The sequence below is a fragment of the Theropithecus gelada genome, chromosome 1 (assembly GCF_003255815.1).
Source record: "Theropithecus gelada isolate Dixy chromosome 1, Tgel_1.0, whole genome shotgun sequence".
Classification (NCBI taxonomy): Eukaryota; Metazoa; Chordata; class Mammalia; order Primates; family Cercopithecidae; genus Theropithecus; species Theropithecus gelada.
In genome coordinates this window covers 39,262,305-39,287,930 of record NC_037668.1, presented here as the reverse complement: position 1 = coordinate 39,287,930, position 25,626 = coordinate 39,262,305, and the positions used below count along the sequence as shown (strand labels likewise).

Here is a 25,626-nt window from a genome sequence, read left to right as displayed (position 1 = left end):
TGGGGGGGCTGGCACAATGCAGCCAGCCAGCAGCCTCGCAGCGCTCCTTACCAACTCTGTCGCAGGGACCCAGCCTGGGGGCTGCCGCGAAGCAGCCACCTGCGGTGAAATGTTTGGTCTTCTTCTGCCCAAACCCTGTCAGTGCAGCCCCGGGACATGATCGTGTGAAGGGACCAACGGTTCCTCTGTGATGTGGGACATCACAGAGCAGACCCAGAAAATATTACCCACCCATTCCAGCCAAAAATGACTGAACGCTCAAAACCCAGAATTTCGAGGCTGGCATTCCAGCTCCTTAAGGAAAAAGAGTTGCTTTGGGAGGAAGAAAGCTCACTTTTGTCCCTTATGGTATATAAGGACGTTTAAATGACTTCCTAGATTTCTAGAAAATTACATGTATAAAAAATTGAAAAGTTAGGTTTCTTTGTTGTTTTCATTTTACAAAAAAGAAAAATACCCTAAATTTCAACAGAACCAGAACAGATTGTCTCTTCAGACAATATTGAATTTGCCAGGGTCCATTTTATCCCTGCTTACAGAAATACCATAAAACCACTAATTTACCGCTCCAATCTGTAAATCGGACTGACCCCAAGCTTGACTTTAACCTGACCTTGTTAGTCATCTCGTTTCCCTCGCCCTTCATTTCTTTCTTCCTCATTCTCTATTGAAGCAGCTGAACTCCTAACCTAAGCTAGTCATCCTAGAGCCAGGGTCACTGACACAGAGCAGACCAAAAAGCAGAAGTCCTCCACAGTCTCATCCAATGGGCCGACTCTGCTACTGAATACTGCCTTTGCCATGATGGACTGGACTGAGTCCTCCGTGCTTAATTACCCAAATCGTGTCATCTTGCTGCTCCATTGTCAGGAAAGAAACCTGCGTGCCCCACTGGGGGTCTCGCCTCAGCTCCACTGGCCCGTTGAGTGGGCAGCTCTAGGAGGTCCTGGCAGCTCAGCACCTGCCTTGCGTCTGCCCCAGCCCCAGTCCCTCTGCAGGCCACGCTGCACAGCCCTGTGGAACCTGTACCTTTCTTCTTTAGGAATGCTCTCCTGGTTGCAAGTGGGCTCTGGCGGACCCGGGAATTCTGTAGAAACTTCACTGCCGTGGCAATCTGGTGAGAGAGAGAAAACGGGAGTAAACTTCACTTCGATAGTCTGGATTTCCAGATTAAAAATCCTACGAGTTTTTCCCAGCTCCACAGAGACAAGCATACCAGTGTGGTCAAATTTATAACCAGTTATTTCTTAAACTTAAAATCTACCTAAACGAAAGGCGATGTCGTTTCCCTGTCTTCACTGGCTTCCTGTATCTGAGTCTGTCAAATCTAATCCTTCTGCCGAGCTTCAGGCCTGCGATGATCCTTCCTGTTCCTCCTGATCTCCATTCAAGCTGATTCCTCACACTCCCCGGCAGGTGTGGCCATGCGCACCCATGTCACCGCCCTTGTGCCCTGTATGCTGTCTTTCTGGAAGGCCTCCCTTTCCTGCCTCCACCGGTCTAAACGTTACCCCATGCGCACATACACACACACACACACACACACACACACGCACGCGCTCTCTATCAGCACAGCCCTTTTATAGTCTGTTCTGATTCCTCGAAGCCTTGCCTAAATAAGCAAGCCATCTCTGATCTCCCTATTCTCTTCAATTCTTCAGTGCCTGTACTGTGTACCATATAATTGCAGACATAATTATACCGTCCTCTAATGTTCAGCCTGCCTTCCCAACTACACTGCAAGCAACTGAAGGGCAGAGACCACGCTGTCTCCAGAGCCTGGCAAAGTGCTGAGGGCGTCCCGGCTGGAAGGGATTATGTTGGAGACAACGCCCACTGCCATTCACACTGGCCCCCCTTCTGCACTGGAGCTAAGTTCTGAAGAGACTTCAAAGGGCAAAGTTTGGAGTTTCATGGCTAAAAGCTGACAGATTGACAGATTGTCTACCTGCCTCTGGTAATGAATATTATTTAATGAAATCTTCCTATCTCCACATAAGCCGGGCAGGGGATGGAAGGGGCACCGCTGCAGGTATTAACCTTCACATCACTCAGCACACACGAAGTGTGTGTTTATGCCTGACTTGTCTACTTTCCACCCCAGACACCAGACCTAGAGATGGGAAACACCCACCTGCCCCAGGTAGGAAAGGGGCTGTTTTAAATGACTGCTATTATTTGCCTCATCAAAACCAAAGGAATAATATGGTCTCATGTTACAGATAAAGTCAATAGGCCCTACAGTTCACTCATAAGTTGTTGAAAGAAAAAATTTCTAAGGCTAGATGTAAGGAAGTTTTCTAAGATCCTTCAAACTAAGGGAAGCAGTCAAACAGAAAGTACTGTGATTGTAAGTGAAATACAAGTTACAAATCATCTCCTTCCCCATATTTTATATGAAAGTAATCCCGACACCAGACAGACTTTTGGGAAACAAAAGATATGAGGGTAAACCAAAGAAAAAAAGCTAGGGAAAAGCCTGTATTCATTTTCCCTGTAACTCCTCTGTGGGAGGCTTACCCTAGACATTCCACCTAAAGGATGAATTCAGTATCTTGACTTTTCAGATCTGGGCCTGTCACCAACAGGACATACTAGTGTCCCTTGAGAGCCAAGCCCAGCTCCGCACAGGTTATCATCTGTCCTCCAACGCTGCAAACAGTACTAACCACTGTCATGAACCGCAGTAATGGACCAGTTCTGGACTAAAGAAAAATCAATGCTCGAGATTCTAGAGCCCCCAAACGGCATACTCACCCCCTAAGCCCCTCAACCAGATCGTCACACCAAAATCAAGAGAAATCTAACAAACATCTACAACACTGATGTGTCTTAATGAAGAGATGGGAGAAGGGAAGAAGGAAAAAAGAAGAGGAAAAAAGAAAAGGGGATGGGTAGAGGTGGGAAAGGCCGGGAGAAGAAGGCAACAGTACACGAGGAGCTGTAACAGAAGAGAGGGGGAAAAGGAGAGAGGAGAAATGGGAGACAAGGAGAAAAACCAAAGGAAGTGAGACCCCTGCTCTGGAAAGAGAATGAACAGGTACCCAGGCACTGGCACCTAGGGTCAGTGCCAGTCTGCACAGCTCAGATGGCATGGGGATAGTTTTTCTTCACCTGGAGAAAAAAAATACACCTTCAACACACAAGAAAATTACAGTATTCGTATCATGCGGCAGTCTGCATGCTGTGTGTGATACGTGTACCAGGTGTCAGCGGAAATGTGGATGAACAGGTCTTAAGCAGAAGATGCTAATAGTACAGCTCCTATCATTTACCCATAGAAATAGAAACCTTTCCTTCATCCTTCCAAAAATTTCCATGACAGAGAAAGAAAACAGAATCCCACCACTGGAACACACAGGTTTCACCTTGCTTTTTAAATATAGTCCTTGGTATATGCATTTCTGGTCAGAGAGCAAAGTTCTGATGGGTTTAATGGTGCACTCAATGCAGTGCTTGGCGCATTCCATCAATTTTTTTAAAAAAATTGCATCTCTTATTTCTTTAAATACATTAATCAGCCTAGTGTAGGCAAAACGGATCCATCGGACAATGCAATAAACATGAATTATCATCTATCCAACACGCATAATGGCTTAAAAATACATAATAGCAGGTGTAGTTTAAATGATTAGTTATTACACCTGTGGTGGGTCTGATTCAATTGGGAAAAATCATCTTTAATAGGTTAAAAGGTTTAGATCACCATGCTTTCCTTAAAGTGGCTGCAGAGAGGGAATGATGGAGTGCTCTGTCATTAGTAATTCATTTAAGAAGAACGTGGGGGATATAGCAAAGAACAGCATAAACGAGCGAATCCAATTTATACATCAGGTAAAGTAGAAAACACCTTTTAAAAAAGCAAGATAAATGAATTTGGAAGGGAGATGAAATTGACGTATTTATTTTAACGGGAATTTGACAAAGTCCCGGCACACTTCAAACTTGCAAAAATATGAACAATTTCTTTTAAAGTTTCCATTCACTAATTTCAAGTCATATAAAATAATACTGCCAAACACCTACATAAAGTATATTTGGGGCTTGTTTATGTTCCTCTTGATCTTTGTCTGAAAATGCAGGTGACAGGCAAATCACATATTTAACAGCATCGACATCACTACACTAGATGCAAAAATATAAAGCACCCAAATAGCCCCAACCTAATGTGCTGAATAAGAAAGATACCCTGATAAGCGGCTACATGTAAGTGTGAACATATGAAAACCTCTCTCCTCCTTTCACTAATTATTTCTTCAGTTACTCTTGACTCTTCTCCTCCCTCCCCGCGAGGAACTGGCACTACAAAATGGGGGGAAGGACCTGTCCAATCTAGAATTTTATAGCCCCATGATTCATACATCAATGGGAGAAGATTTTGCAAAACTCTTTACCCATAATGCTAACATCTTCACACACTAAATAACAGGGCGCTCGGTTTGTGCCTTTCACCCACCTATTGTTGGGCACTTTTCATTAATTTCATGAAGCAATTCAACTGACTTTCCTCTGCAGAGGCCCAACACACACAACACGCTGTTGTTGGATTCAATGATGGGGTGCCTGCAGCCTGTCCTGTATTATCGTTTGATTTTCTAATTAGAAGATGAATGTGACTATTCATGGGTTATATTTGTGCCCAAGTAAATTACATAAATTCAGGCCAAATCTTCCGCCTCAATGTCAAAGATGTAAAACGGAGACAGGAACTTTATTGCACATGTTGTGGGAGTGCAGCAAGCCAGGGAGAATTCTGGCGCTAAGCTGCTGATGCCGCCGACGAAGCTGCTTGCTGGTGAGCCTGTGATAAATATGGAATCAGCGTGCCTTTCCCTTCCTCTTGCACTGAGTTCTTAATGAGTGCACCTCGAATTACCAATAGCTAGTTTAATCAAAACAAAGAAGACAAACTCCGAAGAAAACAGACCAAAGTTTCTCCCCCCACCCATTGCTCTGACCCTACCTTCTGTACCCTTCTCCACCCAAAGCAAAATAAAACAACCCTGCCACCACCAACTCCATAATTTTAGGGCAATTTCATAATTTTCACTATGTGTCACTTAAAGTTAGAGATAAAACTGAGGTGCAAGGAAGAGGAGGAAATTCTTGTCTTTGCAGTCTCATAACAGTGGTTACACCAGAGTCACTGCCAGCAACTTGGGAAAAAGCTGGGGGTGGGGGGACTTCAGGTTGAAAAACACCTTTAGATCCAAGATGACTGGCCAATTGAGAGAGATTTGTATTTGAGAGAGCAGGATTTGTAACTGTATAAATCAATGGAATACAGTATACTCAGGGGTTATCTACTATGAACTATGTGCTGTTAAATGCATTGTGTAGGGTAAGTAATCCCTTGTGAGAAGAATTGAAGTTCCTGACAGTCCTCACCAAAGAGATGCTTCCTATGTGTTTTCCACTCTCCTACAAAAGACCTGCATGTTGTAATCGTCAGAATACACACTTTATTTTCTGCATGAGGGGGACAGGAGGACAGAGCCTGCCTAATAATGAACCTGGGGTTTGAGGGAGCCTTAGCACTTTGCACCTGACATGTAAACCTGATGCATTGTCTCCAGTGACACTTATTTGGAATGCCACCAATTCCAGCACTCCTGTGTACTACATACACATCTATCTCCTAAAATGTGAGCATTCATTAGCCATCTTAAAATATTAAAAATATTCCAAAATTAATGGCCGGGCGCGGTGGCTCAAGCCTGTAATCCCAGCATTTTGGGAGGCCGAGACGGGCGGATCACGAGGTCAGGAGATCGAGACCATCCTGGCTAACACGGTGAAACCCCGTCTCTATTAAGAAATACAAAAAACTAGCCGGGCGAGGTGGCAGGCGCCTGTAGTCCCAGCTACTCGGGAGGCTGAGGCCGGAGAATGGCGTGAACCCGGGAGGCGGAGCTTGCAGTGAGCTGAGATCCAGCCACTGCACTCCAGCCTGGGCGACAGAGCAAGACTCCGTCTCAAAAAAAATAAATAAATAAATAAAAATATTCCAAAATTAATGACACTAACAACCAAAGCCAAGTCCTTTTAACCCACAGAGATCACAACTAGAGGGCAAAAGAAAATGACCAATATAACCTACGGGCCCCAAACCCCATTCCAGCACCGCACTGCTCCACGTGTGCTGCTCAGAAGATTAAATTGCCTGTGAAAGGTTCCTACGTTCATACTCTAAAGCAGATACCCAGAATCCTGTTAACAAGCGTTAGACCAAAGCCAACCTGAGTTTTAAACAAGGACTGACTTAAAAAGCCAGGCACTGCCAAGAATGAGAGAACCCTCTTCAAACAGAAATGCTGCATTTTAGTAAGAAATCAGTACTCTGTCAGGAGTTCCTTGACAAATATGGTCATCGGCGGCACAAGGAAATAGTTGCAAAGCAGCTGTTAATCAGAGAAACACATCGTAGAACGCTGATGCTAGCACTCGTGAAAAAATGCAACGGGCTAATTATGAAGCTATATATCTCACTAAAGAGGCCGTGTTCCTTGAGATTCCAGGCAGAGCACTCTCAGATCCAGGGTCCTAGGACAACATAATTCTGGTTTTCTACATGCAGGCTCCTCTCTGATTTACCATTCACAAAGCCGGGCTCCCTGTTCTTTCTCAAGTCTACATGCTCTCTTTCTAGCTAGGGAACAGGCTGGGGAGGGAAGGAAGCAGCAGTAACCACAAGCCACATTCCACGAACATATCCAAAAGGTGACATATCCTAAACCAGAGTAGAAAAATCTATGAGTATGCAAAAGAAAGGAGGCGTCGGAACGGTCATTCTCAGTGTGGCGGGAGGGCAAATGTGTGTGAGTTTCAATCCAGGAGATTGCCCCAGCTGCCAAAATGAAAAAGGAGACTAAAAAAGCAGCAGGAATAAACAAAAACTAGAGGCAGTTCTGTGTGCAACCTCAAAGGGAGAAAGAAAGCTTCCAGAAAGCTGCTCTCAGAGTGTGACTGCAACTCAGGGAAGCCAAGGGCCCAACAGCCAGGTAAGAGGGGAAAGTTAATATGCAGAGGAAGGCTCGGTCAGCCAAAATTCAATACGCGCCTCTGCAAGGACAAGGAGGAACAGGCTCCCCGAAACCAGACTAGTGGGAGTGGGGGGAGGGGCCTGCACACTCGGAGTAAAACCACTGGAATGGCAAGAGGGGAATAACCTTGAGGTGGACGAGCCCGCAGGCGGGAGAAGCGCAGAGCCAAAGTGCCCCCTAGCCGGAGCCGGCGGAGGCGCAGGCCGGAGCGGCCTCTCCGCTAACTCGCAGAGCCCAAATTAAGTGTTTTCACTCAGGGAAAATGAAATGTTTTGCAAGATGAAACAGAATGAAAATTGAGGTTTTAGGTAATTACTAGTTGGCATTTACATATCACGGGCTGGTTCAACACCTATTCATTTTCCTCTTTTATTTTCAATTTTTAAAAATTGCTCATTAAAAATGAACAGATGACAGTGACAGGAATTTTTTTTGTACTCTTTCCCCTTCTCTGAGGGTTACAAAACCAAGACGTACTTTTAGCCCATTTATCTATAATTAACACACACACAAAGGTATGTTGCATGTACATTAAGGGAGGAAAGGAGAAGGGAAAGTCAACAAAAGCCAGGAAGTTCAACAATAAAGACAGTGAGTTATACTCAGGTAGCCTCCTGCACCTGGGTAAGGAGCTGCCTAGCAAGTGCCCTGGCACTCAAAGAGTTAAAGGAAAGAGCCTCTCGACTTGGAATTTCCTGGGTTTTGTCACTGTGTCCTTCCCATTGTTGATTTGGGTTACAACCCTATACTAATTAAGCTTGTGGGCCCTAATTTCCTTTGTTTTACTTTACTTTCCTCTGTCCTTTTGTCTTTCACATTAAAGAAAGAAAATTCCGCTGGTAGAAGTGCACAGGAGTTGACATGATAGAACATAATATACTTTAAGGCTATTGTGTAAATCTGTATTTAGGGAATTCTAAAGCATGCATTATTGACCCTAGTCTCTCTTAAAACTCATTGATATATGTAGTAAAAGCCTTTATGAAAAGTGGCAACTTCACATGTGCAAAAACTACCTTTCAAAGTGAAATATCTCTGCCATTTATTTTTTTTCCCCTTGGCCTTAGTTAAAAATATTGCATGAACTGCTTGCCAGAATGTCATTGTTTTGTTATTTGATTAAAGTAGTTCTTCCAGAAATGTATATTGAAATAAAACGCATCTTAAACCACCACACACTATTTAATGTCAAGGGACAGTGATCTTAGGGACGTAAGGGTGACTTTGGAGAGGTGTTCGTGTCCAGCCGAGGGCTCTGGGTGCCAACTTCCAGCCCAAAGGGCGCTGGTGCAGTGGAGGAGCCCCGCTTGAAAAGCAGAGCTGCTGATGCAGCGGGCGACGGTCACCATGCCACAGAAGGAGCTGTGGAGCACACGCTGGCCTGGAAGAAATGAAACCCTTGCTTCTGGGTTGGGAAGATCAAAGTTCCTTTTTAGGAAAGGCTGAGAAGGAAAAGGGTTTTTCTCCTTCAGGGAGAAAGAAAAGCAAATTTAAATGCCTTGTCCCCACGCATCCCCACCTGGATTTAGATAGCAGCCCCTCTAATTTTTGATGCAACCAACAAAGCAGTTACCCAAAGAGGGAAGAAAAAAAGGATGACATTTGCCTTTTCCTTGGCTTTGAAATGCAACTGGCAGCAAATTGTTTGAAGTCCTGTTTAGAGAAGAAACTGTAATAGCCTTCATACTGAAAAGAGGAGGAAAATGCCATTATACACGGATCACGGTGGCAGTGACCTCAGCAGAGAAGGCAAACGAGCTGGCTGCAAGTTGGAGGTTTGGCCAGAGTGCCAGGAATGGAAATAAAAGGTTTATGTGCCAGAGACGAGTGGCAAGAGCTTGGTGCTCGATCCCAAGAGATACCAAGGAAAGACAAGTAGTTCAATTTCTTAACATGATTGTCTTTCAACAGCTCCTTGACTGCTCCTTCTTCCAGTATGCCCTGGTTTTATATTTTCAATATTCCTCTAATTTCCCTGCACTGTTAAAGAGGAAGCAGAGAGCACCCAGGCTTCGTGTTGTAAAATTAATGAAGGTGTCAAGCTGTTGAGTTAAATCACTCTAAAGGAATGTAATGACTCAGTGTCCAAGATGCTCCCTGAGAGAACTGTGAGCTCACACAGTGACGGTGGCGGGTGACTCCAACACTAAAAATATGTGGCACACAGTCCCCAGCACCTCCCTAATGATACCACTGCCTCTATTTCCTAGTCTCTTTCTCTCCACCACTGGTTGAATTTCATGCTTTCTGAAAGGTATTTCTCCCAACCTCCAGTAGCTTCAGATGCTCAGCAGATGAAACCCTGCTTCAGTTTCCACTTCTTTTGAAGTTCGGCCAGATGGAGATTGGTGAAGCTCTCTAGTCATGCACTATTAAACTGCGGGATGATTAGGAAGGAGACGAAAAAAGGTTGTGTCATGGATAATGGCAACCTCAAACATTAAGGCATCACTGGGGGTCAGCTACTGAATAGGTGACCCCCAGGTGGTGTAAGGCAGGATCCCCTCTCGAGGCCTTAGGGCCACCTGCTCTAAGGGCAAGAAGATGGGCTCCTGAATTCCAAGGAAGATAAGCTCTGGACCAAGAAATTCTGTTTACCATCAGCCTACACACTGCACAAAACCAAAACCTTCAAGGAGTCTTTAAAAGGCACATCTAGGCCAAGTGCAGTGGCTCATGCTTGTAATCCCAACACTTTGGGAGGCCGAGGCGAGTGGATCAACTGAGGCCAGGAGTTTGAGAGGAGCCTGGCCAACATAGCGAAACCCCATCTCTACTAAAAAAATACAAAAATTAGCCAGGTGTGGTGATGCACAGTTTCAGCTACTAGGGTGGCTGAGGCACGAGAATTACTTGAACCTGGGAGGCAGAGGTTGCAGTGAACCAAGATTGCACCACTGCACTCCAGCCTGGGTGACAGAGTGAGACTCTGTCTTGGAAACAAACAAACAAATAAATAAGTAAATAAAAGGCAATTCTACCAAACACCCCATAAGAAAATTAGAGAATGACCTAATGCTAAAAAATAAATTCGAATACCAAAAAAAGAACTAATCATAGCCTAGAATGAGTTCAAATTCAGAAGATAGCAAGAAACAAATTTTCTTTTTTTTTTTTTTTTTTTGAGACAGAGTCTCGCTCTGTCAACAGGCTGGAGTGCAGTGGCACGACCTCGGCTCACTGCAACCTCCACCTTCCGGGTTTAAGCGATTCTTGTGCCTCAGCCTCCCGAGTAGCTGGGACTACAGGCGCACACCACCACACCCGGCTAATTTTTGTATTTTCAGTAGAGACGGGGTTTTACCATGTTGGCCAGAATGGTCTCAATCTCCTGACTTCATGATCTGCCCGCTACGGCCTCCCAAAGTGCTGGGATTACAGGAGTGAGCCACCACGCCCGGCCCACAAATTTTCTCTCTTTTTTTTGAGACGGAGTCTCGCTCTGTCACCCAGGCTGAAGTAAAGTAGCTCTATCTCAGCACTGCAACCTCTGCCTCCTGGGTTCAAGCGATTCTCCTGTCTCAGCCTCCTGAGTAGCTGGGATTACAGGCACACGCCACCAGGTTTGGCTAATTTTTCTATTTTTAGTAGAGACAAGGTTTCACCATGTTGGCCAGAAGGGTCTCGAACTCCTGACTTCAAGTAATCTGCCCGCCTCAGCCTCCCAAAATGCTGGGATTACAGGTGTGGGCCACGGTGCCTGGCCTAAGAATTTTCTTTAGACCCACCAGAAAACAGAATGAGGTAAACAATTAAGCTCTGCTATTAACAGGATGCCACCAAGTCCTAGATCCTGCTACAGGCTGAGCATCCCTAATCTGAAAATCCAAAATCCAAAATGCTCCAAAATCCAAAACTTTTTGAGTGCCAATATGACGGTCAAAGGTCATGCTCAAAGGAAATGCTCACTAGAGCATTTCGCATTTGGGATTTTCAGATTAGAGATGCTCAACCAGTAAGTATTATGCACATATTCAAAATCTGGAAAAATCCAAAATCCAACACTTTTGGTCCCAAGCATTTGGGATCAAGAATACTCAACCTATATTACCTTAGATTCTTTTATTGCCTAAACAAAAAAATTAAAGTATGGGTTCCAAAAGTGTAATTCATAATGCAGTAAACTGACAGACTTAAAAATCTTCAAATTGCACTTTGGGAGGCCAAGGTGGGCAGATGACCTGAGATCAGCAGTTTGAGACCAGCCTGACCAACATAGCGAAACCTCGTCTCTACTAAAAATACAAAACTTAGCTGGGTGTGATGGTTCACGCCTGTAATCCCAGTTACTTGGGAGGCTAAGGCAGGAGAATTACTTGAACCCAGGAGGTGGAGGCTGCAGTGAGCTATCGCGCCACTGCACTCTAGCCTGGGCGACAGAGCAAGACTCTGTCTCCAAAAAAAAAAGGAAAATCAGCCAGGCGCGGTGGCTCACACCTGTAATCCCAGCACTTTGGGAGGCTGAGGCAGGAGATCGAGACCATCCTGGCTAACATGGTGAAACCCCGTCTCTACTAAAATACAAAAAATCAGCTGGGCGTGGCAGCATGCGCCTGTAGTCCCAGCTACTAGGGAGGCTGAGGCAAGAGAATCGCTTGAACCTGGGAGGCAGAGGCTGCAGTGAGCCGAGATCATGCCACTGCACTCCAGCCTGGAAGACCAAGCAAGACTCTGTCTCAAAAAAAAAAAAAAGAAAAAAAAGAAAAAAGAAAAAAAAAAAAATCAGCCAGGCGCAGAGGCTCACACCCAAAATCCCAACACTCTGGGGGACCGAGGCGGGCGGATCACGAGGTCAGGAGTTCGAGACCAGCCTGACCAACTTAGTGAAACCCTGTCTCTACTAAAAATACAAAAATTAGCCAGGTATGGTAGCACGTGCCTGTAGTCCCAGCTACTCGGGAAGCTGAGATGGGAGAATCACTTGAACCCAGGAGGCGGAGGTTGCAGTGAGCTGAGACCACGCCATTGCACTCCAGCCTAGGTGACAGAGTGACACTCCATTTCAATGAAAAAAAAATCTTCAAATTGGCAGTAGAATGACAAGGATTGGAAACTTACTATTCAAATAGTCATATACAGTCAGCTACTGTCAGAGGAAAGTCACCTTCCTCACCAAGCACACCAGCCCCAGAGAGTGGCCAGGAATGGGCTCTCCACGGGGTCAAGTTGGTGGTCAGGTTCCAATTTCTAAAAGAGTGGTATCTAACACAGGTCTCACCCTTGTAGACGACTTCAGAAACATACCAACACAAAGTGTGAAACACAGGAAAGCAATACAAGCTATACTGCTGATGCCGACGAGGAAAATGTCATTTTTTTTTTTTTTTTTACACATCTTTCAGAGGTAATGACATAAGGGCTGTGAAATTGATTATCACAGCCATCGTCAGATTTGTACCCACAGACTGTCTTTAGTATCAAGGTACAAGTTTGGAAGAGAAACTGAATCAAGAGATATCAGTCCAGTTGCCTTCTCTAATAAACCCTAATTTAGAAATTTTCAGCTCAGTAAGGAAATCCATCGCACACAAGAAGAACCCAAAGGTAGTCCTAATGGCTTTGAACCATTCAGCAACCTTTCACTAAATACCATAAACATCCCGATTATTAGCCAGCACAGCTACCAATAAACAAACACATACTTTAAAAAAATAAATGATCCCGGCTGGGCATGGTGGCCCACACCTATAATTCAGCACTTTGGGAGGTGGGACGGCTTGAGGCCAGGAGTTCGGGACCAGCCTGGGCAACATAGCAAGACTCCATTGTTTCAAAAGAAAAAATTGTTTTTTTAAAATAGCTGGGTGTAGTGGCAGTCCAGCTACTTGGGAGGCTAGGTAGGAGGATGGCTGGAGCTCAGGAGTTTGAGGTTACACTGAGCTATGATTGTGCCACTTCACTCTAGCCTGGGTGACAGAGTGAGACCCTGTCTCTAAAAATCAATCAATCAATCAATAAAACAAATGATTCCACAAAGGCCTACTGAGTACCAGAGCCATCTTGGCCAAGAGCCACTGTCCTACTAATAATGAGAAGATGAAAAGGAGGGTCTTTATGCCCTACATCTGATGATCTTCCCCATCTTGGTCATCTAGGAGATGCCAGATGAGCATGTAATTTACTTATGATTAACACAAAATTTACACATTTCTCACCATTAAGCAAATCAGTTTACTGAGCATCTTCCTCCTTTAAATCAATGGTAACTCCTTTCAAATTTTTCCCAGCTCTGTCTGAGAAACAGAGAAGTTCACTTTTTGTTATCGGAAGGATTATGAATTACCATCTTGCTTTGTAACCTTCTTGATTCTTCACATACTGTTCACAAGGTAAGATACCTGGAAATTACAAAAATCCCTAAATTTCCTGAATTTTACACAAGCTTCCTGAAATATCCCGCATCCTTTTCTGCTCACTGTCCTTTCTCTCTCTCTTCTTGCCAGTTTAAACACATGGACATGGAGTTATTAACTTTTACAGGAAAACCAAATAAAATAAAATAATGTTGAAGCAAAAACGCAGTGATGTCAGGCTGCAGCTAGCACCATTTATCTGTGGGAATCTGATTAGCGCTCGAGTGGCAGAGCTACCTGGAAAAGTGCTCACAATCAAATAAAAAAATGATACCAAAACATTAACCTGATGGCTAAAAACTCCACATTTAAACAGTTAAAGTAATAAAGGAGCTTTTATTGAGTATTTTTTATATTTCATTATGCCCCAAATTGACGAGGACTCCCGGATACATTTTCTAGACTTTTGGTTCCTCAAATCAAATGCTCTCTTGGACTTTTTTTTTTTTTTTTTTAACTAAAAGGAAACAGCATTTCTTGTAAGTTTGAATGAAAGGATTAAAGCTTCTCCTAGAATATCGATAACAGTCTTGAGTGCAAACACAGCCAAATGCTGCCACAAACAGAAGCCTTTTTTGGTTTATGTACTTTAATTCTGAACTTGCTGATAAGCCAGCAGAGAATTTTCCTACAAGATTTTTTTTTACCTTACACAAATACTGTCATGAACCCGGCCTCTCATGTCCCCACTCAGTGCCTCAGATTCCTTCATTGCTATAAAATAAGGGGTTAAACAGATGACCTTCAGGACCCCCTAGCTGTGCCATTTTATAATTTCTAAGTTGATTCCATGAGGCAGCCGCTGATACCTGGGCCAGAGATACGGGCTTAGGTCAAGGACAAGACCCAGTCTTTCCAGATTTTATCTCTCCAAGCTCACACTCAATTCAAAAAAAGGAGAAAACCAACAGAGAAGGAGGAGACAGGGAATAGCAGAAGAAATCAGGGCAGCCAAAAAAGATATTACAAATTCTATATATTTTATACGTAGCGAAGCTTTCTTCACACTACTATTTATTTTATACACAAGCTTAGTTATCTAGTATCCAAATCATAGAAGATAAAAGCTGCAAATGAGAACGGAGGAAGGAGCCAGCTAGTACAGAGACACAGAACAAAGACGTGGCGGCAAAAAAAGCCTAACAGCAAATGTCAAGAGAGAAAAACATCCATGAAAAGCAAACAAAAAAAATTCAAAAAGCTTATTAGTTTGGGGTCATTTAGAATCATTTCAAGCAGTCATTTCAAGCAGGGGCAAATATACAACATACCTATATTTCAACAGGTTTTGAAAACAGAGCTATGCTTATAACACCATATAAACATGTTTATCTAAAATGACAATACTGAGTCATCAGGATTAAATTATATTCCCGATATTCAGCTTAATAAAGCAAGAAAGTATGTAATCCATTTTACATAATTCCCACCCAAAAGTTTTAAAGTGTTCTGTTTTGTTCTGCTTTCAAATGGCTCTTGATGACCACCCAGAAAACGTGGCTATCCAGGATGCCTCATTCTAGGAGGTGCCAGAGATGGTGGTTTTCCTGAATTGAACAAGAACAGCTTTGATTCATGTTAGATTAAGAAGCAGGAAGCCAGAGATTAAATAATGAATAGGTACTGAGCATTCACAGGTCCTCACAGTACACCAGCCACTTGTAAAGTCAAAATAGAACCAGGAAAGATGCTGTTTTTGCTGTAGCAATCTAAGACAAGGAAAGAAGCCAAAAGAGATCTTGAGCCATCTGGTCCCACCCATGACCTAGGGACTCCCCTCTTCAACAACCCTGACAGATGATCAGGAAGCCTCCTCTTGAATGCTAATAATGACCAGGGAAACTACTCCCTTAAGAGACTGTCAGCTCATTTTTCAGGAGTGCCTCTTTAAACTGAGTTGAAATCTACTTTCCTGAACCTTCTATCCATTGGTCCTCGTTCTCTGTCTGGGAACAATATTAACTGATCCACTTTTTGAAACAATGCTGGGTGAGGAATCAGGATACACTGCTGTCCCTGGCTATCTTTTCTATAAAAGCATTTATTTCCCTTACTCTGCTTAGTAACTAAAGGTGAACACTGGCCTCACTGTGTAACAGTTTCATAAATTCTGCTCTTTCGTTTGGTAAAAGCAGCCTTGCCCTTTCTGGAAGAGCCAAGGCTACACCTGTAATGTCAGAATGCATTAGCAATAATAAAGGCCACAGTAATGCAAGAGCCGACTTCATGAACACATCATTCCAGAATGGCTAAATTCAATCAAATATGGCAGCGCTTCCTACAATGCTACGATCATTGGGGCCAGCGCGTGTGACGTGGGCCCACTTACTGGAAGCACTGGAAAGAGAAAGTGAGCATTCTGCTTTGAGACTGTAATAGACAGGGTTTTTACCAGCCCACAAGTGGTTCAGAATCCTTCTTTCCCAGGAATTACCTAGAAATTCATTTAACATCTAAAGACTACAAATGAAACTTCAGAAGGTTAAAAGTATATAATGAGAAGGGGCCAAGGGGATGGTATTCACTCAACCTCACCTTAAATATGTATGATTCTTAGGGGAAAAAAGTCAACACCCATAAGGTGGTAATCAAAAAGCAAAGCCAAAGATGAGCCAGGTTTAATTCTAACTCAGTCACCAACTTCTTCGGTAACTTTCAGAGCTACTTACCTTTCCTGTTTCTGCTTCCTCATCTGTAAAATGGAACTAATACTGCTTAGAGACTCACAAAGTGTTATAAGGAATAATTAGTTAGCATTTATATAACACTTTTCATCTTCAAAGTAGGATTATAGACTATAAAGCAGAGTAGATGTGGTTTGAAAAATCTTTTTAAAACCTAAAATAAAGCATGAAAGCAAATTCAGAGAAGTAAAATCGGCTGACATCATCTTTATATGATGTTAGATAGCTCTGCCTCCACAGGCACCCCCGTCTGCCCTAGTCAGTATCTGTGTGTGGAGACAAAGGTATAAGAACATTTTATTAGGGAAAATGGGAGGAGATAGAAGACAAAAAGGAGAAGGAGAAGATTAGAGAAAAGGAATGGGAGAAAGTATAAAAGGGAGAAAAGATAAGAGAGAAAAAGAAAAGGAGAGAATAGAAAACAGCAAGAAATAAAGAGAGAAAAGACAAATCTTATTCACTAGGAGAAAAGCAAAAACAGGAAGAGAGGAAGAAAAACAAAAAGAGAAATGGAAAAGAAAACTTCTTTAAGGGGATATTTCTCCTATTTCCAAAGAAAAAAGAAGATTAAAAAGTAAAAGGAAAGTTTAAAATGTTAAAAAAAAAAAAAAAAAAGACGACGACGAAGAGCAGAGGAGAGAAAAAGAGAAGATAAAGCTTTCAAGGGTATGTCTGGAAACCAGAAAGCTGGAAGAGAAATCATTAGCAAGTCCATAGTGCGTCTACAGTGATACTGTGTGGATCAATTCATTTAACGCTGCCCTGTACATTTACAGAAAAGTACCTCTGATATAATAAAGGCTCATAAACACGCAGAAATTGGGTTAGACCCGTTTCGAATTCCTGCCAAACAATGGTTCAGAAAAATGAAGCTCTATTTTAATTAGCTGGATTCACGAGTGATTTGATAACAGCAGATGCTGTCTGGATGCTTTCAGCTTGATGGGCTCCACATACATGAACTTAAGAGTGGTTTTGATGCAATTAGGTGTTTCTTTCTGCTCCAACATGCCAGGCCCAAGGACCTGAGCCTGTGTGTAGCCCCTACATGTTGCTATATTTATCTATATGTTAATATTTCAAATCATGAAGATGAGAAAGGTGGCCACCATAAGGGAAGTAGAAAAGTAGCTTTCAGGGCCAGCCATGGTGGCTCATGAGTGTAATCCAGCACTCTGGGAGGCCAAGATGGGAGGATCACTTGAGGCCAAGAGTTTGAGACCAGCCTAGACAACACAGTGAAATCCTGTCTCTTCAAAAAATTAAAAAAATTAGCTGGGCGGGTTGGCATATGCCTGTGGTTCTAGCTACTTGGGAGGCTGGGACAGCATGACTGGTTGAGCTCAGAAGGTCGAGGCTGCAGTAAGCTATGACCGTAACACTGCACCCCAGCTTGGGGTGACAGAGTGAGACCTTGTCTCTAGTTAAAAAACGAAAAAAAAAAAAAAAGAAGAAGGCCAGACACAACAGCTCATGCCTGTAATCCCAGCACTGCGGGAGACTGAGGCAAGAGGATCGCTTGAGCCCAGGAATTTGAGACCCAGGAAAGTGAGACCCCCCGTCGCTACCAAAAAAAATTATTTATTTAATTTATTTTTATTTTACTCTCACCACTTCTGCTCAACAACAACAAAAATTTCAAACAAGCTGGGTGTCGTGGCACACATCTATGGTCCCAACTACATGGAGGTCGAGGCGGGAGGATCACTTCAGCCCGAAGGTCAAGGCTGCAGTAAACTGTGTTTGCACACTGCACTCCAGCCTGAGCAGCACAGCAAGTCCCTGTCCCCCAAAACAAAGAAAAGTAGTTTATAAAACTCACTGGTAAGTAGAAATGAATATTCTCACAATGAATTCTTCTTTCCACTGGGGAAAGAAAAGTTAGGTAGCTGAAAGCAAGCCACACAGGGCAGTGTCTGTGTAGAAATATTTAATGCCAAAGCTGAAACACAACAGGCTGCCCACTTCCAATTCTACAAGTCCAGCACAGTGTTACAGCGAAGGATGAGTGCACCTAATGCACAGCCTGGCCTGGGAAGTGGCCTTCAAAATGTTCTTTGTAATCAGGCATCCTATTATAACCCAGCGCACATTCCCTGAGACGGGCGGTGGTATTCCGGATGACAACCCTGAAAGTCCAAGTCTTTTCACCAGGTGCTTTCAAGCCAGGCACCTTACTGCCCCTTCTCTCCCTCTTAAGCACTCTCTCTTCCAAAGAGCATTCTGTTTGCTTTTCCCAAAGCACTCCCTGCCCTCTGCTATGGCCACTTAGTGCAGCACCACCCACACATACAGAGCTGCTAAAGGACTGCATAAAGCTAGAGCAGCTTCCAGCATGGGGCACGCCTAATAGGAGGGCCTGATCTGTTAATTATCTGTCAGTTTGTCATGGCTGGGCTGAGGAGGGGAGAATGTGAAAAGGGGGGGTGTTGGGGGAGGCTGTCTACTCAGTGGTGTGCTACTCTTCCTGAAATTCTGAATTCCATTTTTGAAATCGTTCACCCCCTGTTGGACAACGTGTAGTACAGAGGATGAAGAAGAGAGGACGGGAGTTTGGCTTGACTCCTTTTGACAGAAGCGGGGGCCTCTCAAACTCCACCACTACCACGACAAGCACACGGCAAGAAATACACCCCCTCACTTTCTCTCCAAGAGGACAAAACGGACATAACGACCTTCACACCAACTCTCCCCTTCACCGGCGCTAACAAGCTGAGCACTGTAAATCAAGGATGAAATCCCTGTGCCAGGAAGTGAAGGAGAAGCATCTCTTCCGTAAAGAGTCCAAAGATGCTTCAGAATCAGCATTTCGGGCAAGGGCTGGGAACGCAGGAAGCACTGTGCAGCCAACTGAAGGAAAAATATATATTTATTTTATATAGTAGGCCTCCTTCTTCAAAAGTTATTTATTTCACAAAACCACTCTGCTAAATAGAGGTTTCAATCTAATTGGAATTGGAATTTGCATATTGTAAATGCACCAAGGGAGAGACTTGGACACTTGTGTTCTGTTCTACAGTGTACGGGTTCACCCGTGGATTTCCCAATATATACACTACAAGAATGTAAGAAAAGAGCACAGAGAACTGGCCTTTATATTTTATTTTTTCAGCCCTTCACAGAGGGTCCAGTCTGTGAAATGGGATGACACTACCAGTATCCCCAAGGAGACAAAACCAGTGAGGCAGAGAGGAGGTTGCCCCTGGCATCGGGTTTGCCGTCAGCCGTGTGCAGCTGTTCAGTCTTGCAGGTCTGTGGCGCACCCCTGCCCACCATCCGGGGGAGGCAGGGAGTAAACCTCTATTCATCTAACCCTTAACCCTCCCCATCCCATCTACATATCAAATTAGCCATGCTTAATTAACAGAGATGCAAATAGTCAGGGATCGAAATAAAGATTTTTGACAAGAAGCAAAAAGGGATACTTTTTTTTTTTTTGAGACGGAGTCTCGCTCTGTCGCCCAGGCTGGAGCGCAGTGGCCGGATCTCAGCTCACTGCAAGCTCCGCCTCCCGGGTTCACGCCATTCTCCTGCCTCAGCCTCCCAAGTAGCTGGGACTAAAGGCGCCTGCCACCTCGCCCGGCTACTTTTTTGTATTTTTTTAGTAGAGACGGGGTTTCACTGGGTTAGCCACGATGGTCTCGATCTCCTGACCTCGTGATCCGCCTGTCTCGGCCTCCCAAAGTGCTGGGATTACAGGCTTGAGCCACCGCGCCCGGCCAGGATACTTTTTTTAAGGAGAGGAGAGAGAAAAAGCACCCAAAACAAAAGGTCAACCTACAAATAACTGAGGAAATGAGAAAGAAAAGGTACAGGTCAGGACTTCCCATAAAGGTCTGAAATTTTCTGTTTGTAACTCAGGGTTCACATGGAAAAGTGACGCATGACAGAAGAACAGACATTGTTCTGGAGAAGTCAAGTCGGGACAAAGGTTCTAGAGTCCACCATTTGCCTGGGACTTACCTCCCTAGACTACATTCAAATTGGGTTTCTGCTCCCTGCTCCCCTCACTCATTTCAAGAAAGAAATTCATTTTTTTCAAATACTGAATCCCTAAGGCCCAAAGATGTCCCCTGTTTCCTCAAAAACTAAGCATCTTCTAGTTTACAGCAACTCTTTCTGCCCCCCATATACTCTGACAATGCTAGCCTCTCGGTCACAGGGTGTAACCTTCATCCAAAAAAAAAAAAAAAAAAAAATCACAGGTTCTGCTTCCCATTTAGGAAAAAAAAAAAGAAAATGGAAAGAAAGAATAAATATGAATTTGAAGGGGAAGTCTGCCAAAACCTGAACCTCCAAAATCTGGTTCAGCCACATTCTTGCCCACAACCACTACTTCTCGGTGCCTCCCTACATTTTTCAAAATGCAGCTGCACAGACCTCTTAAAATTCAGATTTCTAGCACCTATAATTACAGGCCTCTCAAGCCAGGCTCCTTTAATTAATGAACCTGACTCCTCTCTCTTCAAAGGAAATCTGCATACAGGCTGTATCAGAGGGTGCACCGACCCGATCAGTGCCTATCTGATCACTGCCTGATGCAGTCAGCACTCTGCCCCCAATAGGAGAGGGAGTTGCCACTCACCCCCGCCTCCACTGCCCAGTTCAACACATCTCAATCTGGCACAAGTCATTTGTGCAGTTAAAGCCATCAAACAGTTCTTGGAACTTAAGGGAAGAGAAAGCAGCTTTTCTGGGTGTGACCAGCAAAATCTAAAGAGAATTCGATTCTCCCTGGTTCACGCGCTCCCCTGACCTCAGTTCTTCCTACTGCTGGGATGAAATGCAGAGTGCAGGCTGAAGACAGTCACTGGTCAAGGCTAGACAGGCAACAGAGGGAGCAGGCTTGGGCTCTGAAAACTGGAAAGGAAAAGAACAGAACAAACCGAGGTCTGACCGTCATCCCAAGGCTGAACTAAAACTGCGAAGAAAGGCTCTGCCACCTTAAAACAAAACAGGTGGAGAAGGGCTTGTGCAGAACGGCTGTGGCTCTCCAGGTCTAGAGAATATGAGCGCATCCCAAGGACAGCCACTGGCCTCGGGATCACTCACCAGGCTGTCCTCACCCATTCTCCAAACCACTTTCTTTCTAAACCAATACCTGACTACCAGTTTTTAAAGTACTGGTTTTCCTTCTGGCTCTTCTGGGACAGCTCCGCCTAATCTGTTTGTATCTGCTTCAGATACCAAGTCAACCCATAGCTATTCTCCTGCAAGTAGCTAGAAGCTGGTTTGTACCCATGTTAGCTGGCAGACCAGACTGTCCTCAGCCACAACAAAGACTAGAAAGGGTTGCAAACAAAGTCACAGATGCCAGCACAGCTGAGGCTTGGGTCAAATCAAGACAATCCCAGGTAAAGTTTCAGGCAGGAGATTTGAGATCCTGTAAGACTCCCACGGACCTGGAAATAATGAAAACAGGTTTGGTTCAGTCACTACCATCTGATAACCATTCCTCAAGGTCCCACGGCAAACCCAGTGGGTCCCACGGCAAACCCAGTGGAACATTTGCATTACTAACCAAACAGACACACTCTTCTACAAAGAGAGAAAAAGTTCTCAGAATATGTACTCAGTAACACACTTTCTGCAGTTCTTCTAGTTTCTCATCTGTGATCTGGACTATAAAATAGGTCTGGGAACAACCAGAGAACAGCATTAGCATTAATAAATGAAAACTTCAGACACATAGGCCTGGCTTCTTAGTTCTGCCCAGGGTATTTCATACTGCAGACGTCAAAAATTGAATTAGATCATTCGGTATTCTGCCAGAAAAGGGGTTTCCAGTGACTTTGTGCTGTTGCAAATACAATTTTGGAAGAAAGGGGAAAAAAAGGTAACATCAGTCTCTCCAATGGTTAAGCCCTCAAATCAAGGCAAGGTATGATCACAGACCACTGAGTCTAACTCCATGGCACCTGTCTTGTTTCCTGGCATGGCTACCTGCCATCGTTATGCCCAACACACAGAGGCTAATACAGGATATCGTGTCTGCTCTCCCATTAGATCCAGTCTTCAAATCTGTCAGCATGTCACAACCTGGATCCCCTGACCACAGCACACAGTGGAGTTCCAGGCTGAGACACGACAGGCTGATTACAAGGAGCAACCACTTCCTTTTTCCCAAATCACAAGCAGACAAGCAGCCAGAGCTGGGTGAAGGACTTTTACTTTGGTTTGGTTCTTCAACCAAGACATTCTCAAAGTTCATTGTTCTTTGAAGTGGAAACATTTAGTTTTCTAACAAACAATTAGAAGCACGGGAGTAGAGAACATGAAACTGAGAAGGAAGCTCAGGATATGCAAAAATAAGAGGCTGGGAGGCAGCTGAGATCAGGAATGTCCAGGGATTCTTGGCCACATAAGCCGGCCAGGCACTCTCTTTCCAGGGTATCTCAAGGGGAAATCACCCATCGATCCTGGGACACACGAGTTCTAGGACCAATCCCTTACCTCAGAACAGCCTCGGCCTCAAATTCCTGCTTGCGCTTTAATGTTTAAATTATTAAATGCATTAATGTATTTACATTATTCAAGTCTTATGTGCATTTTTCTAAGATAATTTATGTATAAGAGTTTGAATGTCCATGACTGTTAATGTCTACAACCCTTCCTGTTCATTATTGATTCTGGAAGAAAAAAAAAAGTCAGAGTTTTAATGCCTTATTTTTAATGTATTAAGAGTCTGAATAAGTGCATTCTCTTTTTTCTTTTGTAATTTCATAATTTAAGTAGTGCATTTATTAAACTGACACAGTATGAATTGTGGTGAAGCCTGGCACAGATCCATGCTGCTGGAGAGCCCGCTGGAGGACGGAGCCCACTCTTCTGTGACCAGGCCTGGCTCTCTCTCCACACTCTCTTCCCACCTACAAAGGGGCAGGCGGCAGGGGAGTGGCAAGCATTTGCCCAAGGAGATTTTCTCCCTCCTTTTTCAAGTTCTTGCCCAAATCAGCTCTCCTTGTCACCCAGGCTTTTAACAGGGACAGTTTTCTGCACACAGAAGTTCTCATTTAGATGCACTGCAGGTTATTGCCAGATCGCAATCAGCACACAATTTTCAAGAACAATAAAAATGCTAGAAGCTTGGTGTAGCAAAAACAAGCAAACTACTTTTTTAAAGGAACCTCAAAATGAGAGACAAACATCTCAAATAGACAACACCTCCAACTCAAGCAGAAAAACTTATTTCTTTTGAAATCGTTTCCCCATCAGATAACCCCTCTTTCTACTATAGCCAGTAGAGCGACAGTGACACCCAATGGCCTATTAGTTCAATCCCAAATGAGCTTTCCCCAGTGGCCTTCCCTAGAGTTGTGTCTTAGGCCCAAAGTTTCTGTGTTAACGTGGAACCTTGAACGAAATAAGGTATTAGCTACTCACCAAGAAGATGAATCGCTAATGGACCAATTTCCTGCCAGGAAACACTGTCTATTGTTACACACGTGCACAAACGACACAGTATAGCACACCTCAATATGGCATCTTTCTGGCAGGTGACGACCACGTGCGTACACAGGCGCACACACATACACAAATACAGATGCACATACACACATACAGATGCGCACACACACACACATGCACACACACGCGTACAGATGCACAATACGTGGGCTGAGCAGCACTGTACAAATCAACCTGAACCAGGAGAAAGGATGACAGAAGTTTCTCACTGCTGTTTTAGAATGTGACTCTGCTGTTTCTAATGCCATACACACACACACACACACACACACACACACACGAATATATTATTTTTTTTTTTCCTTTTTTTCTTTTTTTTTTCTATTTCCTTCTTCTCTTTCTTCTTTTTTTCTTTTTTGGCTACTCATTACCATTCTTTAACTGTTACAATTTATATCAGCATATAATGTTAAATAATTACAGGGAGCAGAGCTCACTCTAGTGAGGATATAAACGCGCTGTGGGAATCTACAGATTTAAACAAATAACACTCACAGCAGGGGGTGAGCGGATGAATTAGCATTAATATCCTGCCTGGGAGATCCCAGTGCACTGGTACTGCTTAAATACAGATCTTTTCTGTAACAGTCAATATGACAGCTCCCGGCAATACGGCCCCTTTCCCTTTCCCAGTCAATATAGCAGCCAGTGAAAATAGAAACGTCCCTATAGCAATCAATATAGCAGCCAGCTAAAATAAACCCTTCCCTTTTAAGGGCTATATAATAGTCAGCTAAATGGAAGAATTGGCACCCCTGCTGGATAGCTCAGCAGAGAAGCCAAGGAATGAGCAGGCCATGAGCACTAAAAGATCCTTCTGCTCCTCAAAGAGGCCCTGCCCAGGGAAGGGGAAGATATCCTTAGGTAGAGAACCAAGAGGGAGCCTGCGAGGGATACTTGGCTCCCAGGCCCTAGGAGTAATTACCCATGTCCTAAGCAGGCTATAGGACCACCCCTCACTGCGGTTCAATTAAAACGACCAGAAACTTTAGAATCCTTGTTCAGGCTGTCAGGTGGAACGGGGAAACACACTGGTCTTTGGGGGGAACTAACAGCATGTTGATTCCAACCCCACCACCAGCCCGTTCCTACCTTAGCCCCAGAAGCGTAGAGTATTATGTGAACAGCCCGTGGTTTTCTGATTTCTAGCATCAGGGATAGCAGCTATGTTAGAATCAGACAACCAGCCAGGTGGGTGACAAACAGCATTCTATGTGCAATCCTACCCCAGTGTATATACAGAACTCACTTTCAAAACTCACAGCCATCAATTTGTTAACTATTGTGAAAGCACGCTATTTTCTCCCACTCACATCATAGAAAACACTCTCCCACTCTCCTTCATTGGAGGCATACAGGAAAAACTTTTATTCTAATATAAGTCAAAGAATGGCTCACCATGAAGGCCAAAATAGACCAAAGTCCTTTTAAAAAGAAGGAAAAGGGCCGGGCGCGGTGGCCCACGCCTGTAATCCCAGCACTTTTGGAGGCCAAGGTGGGGGGATCACGAGGTCACGAGATTGAGACCATCCCAGCTAACACAATGAAACCTCATCTCTACCAAAAATATAAAAAATTAGCCGGGTGTGGTGGCTCGTGCCTGTAGTCCCAGCTACTCAGGAGGCTGAAGTAGAAGAATTGCTTGAACCCAGGAGGTGGAGGTTGCAGTGAGCTGAGATCACGCCACTGCACTCCAGACTGGCGACAGAGCAAGACTCCACTATTTAAAAAAAAAAAAAAAAAAAAGAAGGAAAAGAACAGGGAGCATTTCATTTAAAAACGATCCTATGCATCTGAATATATTGTTCTTTTTCATTATAACTAGCTACTTCTAAAATTAGTTCAGTTGGATTTAAGGATTTGACAAATGTGGAATATAACCACTGACACCAGTGCAGGTTTCCAACCAACACCCCTGAAGTTAATGCTGGGATTCTGCTATGCTTCAAAGCAGGTGAACATCAGGGATCCACCCCACCTTCATTAAAATTCCACAATCTGTCTGCCATCCTCTGGGTGAATCCACAGAAGTCCCTGTTTCCCTGGCCAGGTGTTTCAACACCCAGTGATGCTCATGTC

General features: G+C 44.0%; 1 protein-coding gene across 4 annotated transcripts in view; it reads right to left on the bottom strand.

The window, feature by feature from the left end:
- Positions 1-25,626, bottom strand: part of PEX14 (peroxisomal biogenesis factor 14) — a 158,026-nt gene that overhangs the window by 93,344 nt on the left and 39,056 nt on the right. For 3 of the 4 annotated variants that reach the window (XM_025382312.1, XM_025382313.1, XM_025382316.1), the window contains one exon: positions 1,030-1,114. The exons of the other annotated variant lie outside the window; for it this stretch is intronic. In XM_025382312.1, coding sequence (XP_025238097.1) covers positions 1,030-1,114 — 85 coding nt within the window. The remainder of the gene's footprint in view (positions 1-1,029; positions 1,115-25,626) is intronic. 4 annotated transcript variants of the gene reach the window in all.